The 9,421-nt window shown below is 43.3% G+C and overlaps 1 protein-coding gene across 11 annotated transcripts in view; it reads right to left on the minus strand.

The window, feature by feature from the left end:
* Window positions 1-9,421, minus strand: part of FSIP1 (fibrous sheath interacting protein 1) — a 173,182-nt gene that overhangs the window by 124,880 nt on the left and 38,881 nt on the right. For all 11 annotated transcript variants that reach the window (XM_025197742.1, XM_025197743.1, XM_025197745.1 and 8 more), the window contains 2 exons: window positions 7,889-8,001; window positions 6,981-7,088 (listed from right to left, as the gene is read on the minus strand). In XM_025197742.1, the coding sequence (XP_025053527.1) occupies window positions 6,981-7,088; window positions 7,889-8,001 (221 nt within the window). The remainder of the gene's footprint in view (window positions 1-6,980; window positions 7,089-7,888; window positions 8,002-9,421) is intronic.

Raw genomic sequence — 9,421 nt, forward strand, 5'->3', positions numbered from 1 at the left:
GCCGCCTGGCTGGGGGGGGGGGCGGGGCAGGGGGGCTGGCTTGAAGCGGGTGGGTAAGGAGCCAAGCACAGGCCGGCAGTGCCAGCAGCCGCTGCTTGGCTTCCCAAGGGGCGCCGCTCCGGCAGCACAGGGCACGGGCACGGGCTCGTGCTGGGGCGGGGAGGCGGGGGCAGGAGGATAGGCACTCCCAGATGTGCATCCTCCCCGCCAGCGACTGGCATGTCCTGGGCCCGCGAGCGGAGCCACTCCTCCGCCACCTGGCAGCAAAGTTCTCAAGTGAAGGCTCTGTTCTGCGCCTGCCCCGAGCCCACGGCACTGGCTGCGGCGGCCCGGGCAGGCACTGGCTCCTTGGGGCAGGCGGGCAGGGCCACCCAGCAGCCGCAGCCAGCACCACCTCTGGCGAGGGAGGGGTCCAGCCCCGCAAGGGACCCGGCCGGGCCGCACCGTGCTGACGCGGTGCATGTGGGAACCTTGTCCCTTCCTCAGCCCTTCAGCAACCATTAGGAAGCTGCTGGGGGAGGGACAAGGGGTTTCCCATCGCAGCACCGTGGGCCAAAGAAAATGCCTTGGTGGGCCGCATGCTGCCCGCAAGCTGTATGTTGGACAAGCCTGCTATAGAGCATCTGATGAAGTGAACTCAGGTTCATGAAAGCTTATAACATATATTGTTTATTTAGTTAGTCTCCAAGATGCATATACATATGGATTCACATGACCAATTTCTCATTAGGGCCAAGTACAGACATTACATTTTTACAGTTATAAGTGATCAGAAACCAGTATATACCCATTCAGTTCATTCATTGTCGTTATTACTGTCCCTGTCAGTTTCACTGCTGCTGTCATCATTGCTGTCTCCACGTTCGGCTGCCTTGTTGTCCTCTTCTCTGTCACTGTCCACTCCCCTTCTGGGGGTGGTCTTTGAAAAGCCTGTGCCAAGTGTCCCTTTGCCAGTTGGAGTTGCCTGCATCCTCCTCATCCTCTCTTACTGATTTCTGGTAGTAGGACTGGAGTTCGCTCAGAGGCATTTTAACGCAGTCCACCACCTCAAGGTTCTTATGTCTGTACATCAGGACGTTCCTGGATTTTTACAGGGCACTCCTGATGCAGGACACAAACTGATTGAAGTGGGCTGACGGTCTCCGCTAGTGTTTAGACAGGTGCCAGTATAGCACCACCTCTCTTGTCAACTGTCCAACCTCTGTAACTGCTTCATAGAGTTGTTTTACCTTTTTCCACACCTCCTTGGCATACAAACATAGCCAAATGAGGTGGTTGATGGTTTCTGTGCCACCTTGGCAGGTTGCCCTAGGGCAGCTCAGTCTACCTCTCTGCCCCTCTCTGTGTGTCTGTGCTTTCACTGGGACAGCTCGGTGGGCTATCAGTCAATTCAGGTCTCTGTGGTCTTTCTGCAGGTCCTTGTGGAAGATCTGCTCCCACATAGCCTGGCAACTATCACTGGGGAGCTGGTACATGGGTGACAGTATGTCCCTGGCTCTCGCCGCCTCCTGTATCTTTCTGTGGTTAGCCATTGTGGCAGGGCCTTCATTCTGTAGCCTGTACCAGCTGCAACACTTGCTCAGGATCTTTGAGAACCATGGTGGGTTCATGATCCATGGTCTTCTATTGGTCAGCATGAACACCCCCCACAGTCTCAGAAGGTGTTCTGCAAAATATCTTATGAGACAAGCTGTTTTGAACTCTGTGACTGCCGCCAGCTTACAGATCTGGCTCATGTACCTTGCCCACAAGTCCAAGAGGATGTCTGGCATTCCCCTGCCCCCAGTTTGTTTTGTCTTTATACAGGGTCTTCCTCACCACCTTCTCTCATCTGCATCCCCAAAAGAAGATGCACATCACTCTCAGATAAGTTAGTACAGCCCATCCGAATAAGATATATGCCTGCAATCTCCCTCAGTGCTGACTCTTTTTCAGGTCATTGTGAGCTACTACACTGCATATATTTAGTTTTCCTCTTCACTCCCACAGGTGAGCTGTGCCTTTCCTTTCTGTTTCCAATTATTCCTGTTTCTTCACCAGCCTTAAATGTCTGGCAGACGTCAACAAATGGGGCCCCAAACAGTTCACCCAGAATCCCTGTGTTGCCCCCTCTCACAGCTTGTCACGTAAGATTAGTGTGGTCCCACCATCCCTGAGGTGTAGTCAGACCAGGTTGCCCCGCATCTCATCTACGTATAAATGTTTGGAGGATCCGAGGACTGGTGACAACAACATCCAGTTCCAGTCAAGAGCGGGGGGCAAATTATCACATGCATCCTTTGTGGGAGGTATCTGGAGTACACACACATACTGAGAAGTGGTGAGCTATGGTATCACCAGGGCTTGAAATGCTGTTGATTCTGCTGGGGGCCAGCACAAATTACATGGTAAATCATGAGCCTTTTGGCTTTGAACTAATGTTATTCATGGTTTTTACTGTATATACATGCAGGTACAAAAGTGCTGCTTAAAAGTATATTTGTAGAATCCCTGTGCTAAAACTTGCATCTGTTTAAAAAAAAAAAAAAAAGTTAAAATGCATCAATTCGTCTGTCAGTGTTTTCAGATTTGCCCCTCACCTCCATGTGCTCAGGGAGAGCAGAGTCTCACAGTAAGGTGATATGCAGGCTGCAGAAGGAAGAATTTGCCAGGCAGAGGGCAAGGGGGGCACCTGACCCCTCTCCCCCTTATTTTCCCTGTTGTAGCAGTGGGAGGGGGACAAATTTGCAGGGACAAATTTGAGGCAAACCTCCAAGTTTATAAACTTCCCATATATAAAATCTAATTATTCAGGGTTGTCTTATAGTCAAGTAAATGCAATAGTTCTTGAGGTTTTAAGTCAGAATCATCTCTTCAATACAGGGGAAAAAGAGAAACGACCTTCTAGTCTGACCTCCACCATTTTCAGGGGTTAAGAAAAACCCATGCCTATGGGACACTTTCAGAAGATTCTGTTGCTCTGCAAGGCTTTGGGCCACTTGCAGGTACTGGGAATATGGAGAAGGCAACCAAAATGTATTCACTTTCTATCCCAGTTTTCTGCTCAAAGCAGAAATGTGGGGCAGAAAATTTTCCAGCGCTTTATTTTTCTGTGGGAAATTTTCCATTTCTAAAAATTGTTTCTTAAAATTCATTTGTAACAATGAATGGATGCTAATACAATGTTAGGCAAGCTTGGCAGTAGAGCTGTGTGAAGCTTCAATAGCCGATTCAATTCGGAGAAGGTACAGACCAATTTGGTGGCCGAATCTCCAAATCCAAATCAAATAAGGAGACCAATTAAAAGGCCCAAATCAAATCGCAAGCCTCCAAATCAATTCGGAAAAGATTCTGATGTCAGATGGATGGACTGATATACAAGGAAATCCTTTATTGAACATAATGTTAGCAATACCTGAATCAATATTCCTGAAAGCAATTGCTAACAAACCTTCTCATCATACAGGTGCATACATAGCCAAATACTGAGTGAAGAGACTGAAAATGCAGATCCCTCCAGGCTACAAGCCCTTGTAACCGATAAGGCTAGTAACATGAAAGTTTCATGGCAAATATTAGAGGCAAAGTATCCTCATTTAATAGTATCTGGCTGTCTTGCTCATGGGTTGAATCTTCTGGCAAAGAACATAGTCAGTGTGAATACAATGAAGACAATACTGGCAAACTGCAAAGCGATTGTGAAGGTATGCAACAATCATCATGTTGCTAATCAGACTTTGAAGAAATTACAGAAAGAGAAGCAGGGGAAGGAAACTGCACTTTTTTGCCAGGAGAAACTAGATGGGGCTCAGCTACAAAGTGTTTGCATAGTTTGCTGCACACAAAGAACTGTTTGCCGTGTGCTTCAATAGATCACACAGTATCCCAGATTATTCCCGTGAACATTTGGAAGCAGATTCTCGACAATGATGTGTTCTGAGTTCGAGTTCAAGGAGCATTCAATTTGCTATTACCAGTTTCAGTGGCTATCAAGAAACTTGAAGGAAATACACCAAGCCTTTCAAATATTCCAGAAATATTCAGACAAGTGAATGAAAATCAAATTGAGCTTTTGCCTTCTTCACCTCTATCCAAAAAGATTAATTATTTACTGCTCTTGATACAATTATGGAAGTACCTAAGAATGGCCTGAACATTGACAAAATAGCCGTGATGACAGGCATTGTCGAGTACCACGCAGAAGAAAAACTTTGAAGCAAAGATATCATTTGGCGGGCAGCAGAGAATATGTCTCCTCTCATATGGTGGAAGGGATACTGTAACAGACTTGTCCAGGATTGCTCTAAGGATCCTAAGCATTCCACCAACAGCAGCTTCTTGTGAACAGGACTGGAAGGCTTACAGGTCAGTCAAGACAAAAAAGAGGAATAGACTAACAAATGAACGCACCACTAAACTTGTTTCTATTTCTCAAAATCTCTTGCTTCTGGAAAATCAGCCAGAAGCACAATTAGTGAAGAAGATACAGTATGATAATAAGTTGCCCTTGCCCATAGACTCATTGGTAAAACCATCCTTTAGTGAAAGAGAATGTGGTTCAAGTAGTTCTGAATCAGATTTGCCTCAATCTGATTTTGAAATGAAACTAATAAGTAGTGCAAGTGATTTTCTGGAAAATTTTCCAATTCAAAATTTACTGGAAATCCAACATCTCTGGCTCAAAGTGAGGAGGTTCATTTCAGCATGTCTGCCTTATATAACTACGCTTTACCATTTCCAAAAGAGTCAGTCTGTTTGATAACTAATTTACAAAACTATTTGGGGATACAATATCAAGAAGGCTTGTAACTTACCTGCAGGACAGCATCCTTAAATTCAAAGAATCCTTTTTTTGAAAGGTAAATTGACATTACAATCTGTTTGAGATAAATGTCATTACAATGCTTCTACGTTATGGAATGGTAAAATAGTTAGAGTCCCTAGCTTACAAACTATCAACACTGTTATACCATTACATCCTTGCTTAGTTTCAGCTCACTGCCATTCAACTAATGCTGTTGCTATAATATGTACATATAACATCTACACTGATCTCAGCATTAACTGATGTAACACCATTTTCATCATCCATAATGCTTGGCAAGTGTCAAGCATAATATGATGTGAACATATGACAGCTATAAACTTAATGGGGGCTTGGTAGTCACTTGTTATAAGCAGTAAAAAGACTGCACAGTAATTAATATTAAAGTAATTTTAAGAGAGTAGACTCTGATACTACTAAGAGATTAAGATCATTACTTTGAAACTTCACATCCAAAAAACCCATAAAACACTATTAACAGCAGCTGCATCTACACATGCACTGAACTGCGGAGTAGACTAATTAGCTGCAAAGTAAAGCATCACTGTCTACATGTGAGATGCTATTAGGCTGCAGTAAACTAATTAATGCAGCCATAAGACAGTAATGTCAGTGTGAAAGTCTGAGGATCTCGGAGAGAGATATGTGAAGTAATCCACCCCAGATTTGCTAATCCTCTTTGGTACTCGCCTGCCACGCCTTTGATGTTAAAGGAAATCCAAAAGGAAAAAGTAAATATTTGGAGGTAACTGTTCTTTTTCAATGCAACATCTCTGACCACCCGGCCTCTTCACAGGGCTTTCATCCCCATCCCCTACCCTTACCACACCAAATGTTTTGGGGTGTAATTCCTTAATTATATTCCATGCTCAGGGAACCAACGCAGTCTTAAGAGTGCTTATAAAGCACATGCTGCATGGGTCACAAACCATTCCCAGCACTTGGGCTTACACCCCCACAAGTACCCCTCTAAGTCTGTCCTTAGGCTTACTTGCCCTTAGAATCTCAGATTAATACTTCTACGAATGTGTTCATGATAATCTCCTACAGCCAGTGTTCAAATTAAGGACCAGAATTTCAGTTTTGTTCTGCTTTAATTCACAGGGTCCTGATCAGGAAAATAGCCAGTTTAACTCAGTTCCTTGGCTTAGCCCTGTGTTCTGTTCCTGTTGAAGGGGAGAACCCTCATTTTCACAGGACAGATCCCCTTAGTTATCCCATCTCTTCTTCTTCCATTTAGGTAACAGACACACAAATGCCTCACTCACTGGATCAATTCCTTGCAGGCCTCCAATGTGATGCTGTTACACCAGCTGTCACCTCAGGTAAGTCTCGTAGCTTTCAGATCCTCCTCTGCTGGACCAGTTGAATCCTGGCTGAGGTCAGGTAATTGCTGCACCTCCACACAGCTGCACAAGCACCTGCTCCTGCCGGTCTCCCTTCTCTGGGGAAAACAACTCACCCAACCCCAGGCTTTTCTACTTCTGGGTCAGCTGCCGGAACCTATCTAGTCAGCTCCCCACTGGCCTACTCTTCCTGCCAGCCCCAGCACCATCAATAAAGCCATAATTCTTCTCAGTTCTCACTTTACTGACTTCCCATAAAGGTGGGGCACTCTCATTCCCTCTGTTCCTCTGTCTTCTTACCAATTGTGCCAGGACATAACTGCTGCCCTGTCACAGTCAGGGACAGTACTATCTTACCGCAGGGTTATTAACTGCGATTAGACACAGACTGAAGGTAAATTGTGTGGGTAAACTGGACCTGGTAAACCCAAACAGCAGAGGGCCAGGCTCTTGCCTGCCACCTAGCCACAGAGCTCCACACTTTCAACACCTTCATGCCCTAGTCAGCCCCTCTGCCACCCAATGCCACAACCTGGTGCCCAGGGTTGCCACCCTATACTCCCGGCCCTGGCATAAATTGCTCCACCCTGGCTCAAATTGCTGTTGCCCCAGGTGCACGTGTAGATGCTGCACCCAGGAGTAGTTTACTCTGGCTCAACCTGCTCCAGACTTACTGCTTCAAATTAATTGCATGTGTAGATGCATCCAATAATAGCATACGTTAATCTTTATCATTTGAACCCGCTACTTAAAATTTTAGTTTGACTTTAAGAACATATCCAAATTTATGCTTTAAGAAGTCATAAGTCAGTAGAAATAAAGCTTCATACCTCAGTGTCCTGAAGTTCATTTCCATCTTCTGTATCTTTCAATAATTCAATTAACCTCTTCTTCTCTTCCTCAAGCATAACCACTTGGTTCCCTGAATCCTTTGCCAACTGAAGTATTTACGGGTAAAATGCATAATAAAAACACTTAGAAACTAGGTTTGTTCATAAGACTGAAGATGTTTAAACAAGCAAAACTTTTATTCTATGCGCAGACAGTTAAAATCTAACCCTACATAACAGTACCTAATGTTATTACCTTGTTTTAGCAAATCTGGTGGCTACCATAAATAAGTTGGTAGTCATATTCTAGTTCCTGATATAGAAGACAACCCACCTCTATCATAATAAGAAACCTTACTGCAGAGAACTTTGGCAAACAGGTCAAAAACCAAAACAAAGCATGGAAAGTAAAGTTCTGCCTACATGAAAGTTGAGGAATTAAGACTTATCATAAATAGCAAACAGCTTGCGTTGCATTGGTATACTTATTCTATAGGCAGATAATTTTAAGACTGCCCATCCAGTATGCTAAAGCTATATTAAATTATCTTTTTTCTTGTTTTTGGAAAAAAAATTATAAAATAATATTTGTCCAAAAATGGACTAGATGGGGAAGTACCTTTACTGCTGCTATACAATCATCTAAAGGCACATTGGTCAAAACCTAATTTGGAATTGCTTCTAACTTTTAATTTTGGCAACCAATGGAGACTCAATTCTGATCTTAACAATACTTTGTACTATTAACAATTTATTTTACAATTTCATTAATTTTAATCTGATTAATTCTTATAAAATCTTTGATTAAAGAATCCAACTGTTTAGAAAACGTAACTTTTTTAAAATAGTTTTCTGTAATTATCAGTAACTTGCTTGGTCATTTTTAATTTTGAGGCATTAATACATACCTCAATGTTCTTTTTAATAAAATTCTGATTTTTTTTAATTTTGGTGTCACTTCCATAGTGTGATTTTTCTGCTTTATTGAACAAGCCACCGGTTTCCATTTCATTTTGACAGTCTGTAGTTAAAACAGTTGTAAAAATGTGATTTGCTTCTCGTTAAACTAAATCAGTACTGAAAGGACAACAATTCCATTTTTTGCCTTGCTTAAATGTATAAAGTAGAACACAATCTGACAAATGGTGAAAATGATAAATGGAAGGGAATTTGGTTTTTTCATTGATAGTATTAACTGGGTAATCATAGAGTCATAGAAAATGAGGGTGGAAGGGACCTCAGGAGGTCATCTAGTTCAACCCCCTGCTCAAAGCAGGGCCATCCCAAACTGTATCACTCCAGCCAAGGCTTTGTCTAGCTGAGTCTTAAAAACCTCCAAGGCTGGAAAGTCCACAACCTCTCTGGATAACATGTTTGAGTACTATACTACTTCCAGTGTAGCATCAGAAGCATTTCAAGAATGAAAATATAGTAAATGAAAGTTTCTTGAGATGCTAACATATTAAAGTTTTCTTATATGTAAGATTACAGTTTTGTGAAGGCTAACATTTTTTGATGGAACCTCACCACAAAATGTTAATATACATTTGCCTTTAAAAAAGGCTTTTTAAGCCTTAAATTAGATAGAGATTTTTAAGAAGTAATACAACTGTCTGGGGACATTTTAAGTGCAGTTCTTAAATAAAACAGATGAGCCCCTGGATGTTCTGAAGAGGTCTGTAAATCATTTTAAAAATCAACTCACACTAGAACTTGCAAGTTTAAAGTTGCTCAACAACAGTCTTAAATATATTAGTCATGACAATTTACATTCAAACATATGTTCTGAGACAAGTGAAATCCTTTAAGCAGTTAATTCAACTTTGGGCTATTATCAGATGTAATACTTTTGTGCGGGCCGGGAGCAGTCCGAGGCTTTCAGGGGCGCGCGGCGGGCTGTGGCCGGGAGCCCGCAACGGTAGTGCGGGTACTTTTGCACGACGGACTAGAATTAGGCACGGACTCGTAGCGGTTAATTAAAGATTGTTTTACTTACACCGTAGGTGGTCGCGGTGCAGGCAGGAAAAACTTTCTTGAGTTGCAGTTACAGACAAACACAAGTGGAGTTTGCTAGGCTCCATCGAAGACACACGCACGGAGTTTGCTAGGCTCCGCAAAACAAACACGACAGAGCTCTGGATACCCTTGACGAGCGCGCAAAACTGTAGATAAGTCTTAAGAATTTAACGAACGAGACGGGAAGAGGCTGGTGGTTGATCAGGCCGCCGAACTCCTCTGAGACACACACAAAGTTTCCATTACTCTGCCGCGTGCTCAGAGTCCCCACAAGACGGTTGTGGAGTCCTCTATCACTCGGGCGGAAACTGCTCAAACCTCTTATACGCCTAGCAAGCCAATCGCTAGTCGCCACGTGGGAATAATTTAGAAACAGCCAATAGTGGGAAACAAATTTACATACGGGTGGCAGGAACTCCTTTGCA

Source organism: Alligator sinensis, unplaced genomic scaffold, assembly GCF_000455745.1.
Source record: "Alligator sinensis unplaced genomic scaffold, ASM45574v1 scaffold262_1, whole genome shotgun sequence".
Classification (NCBI taxonomy): domain Eukaryota; kingdom Metazoa; phylum Chordata; order Crocodylia; family Alligatoridae; genus Alligator; species Alligator sinensis.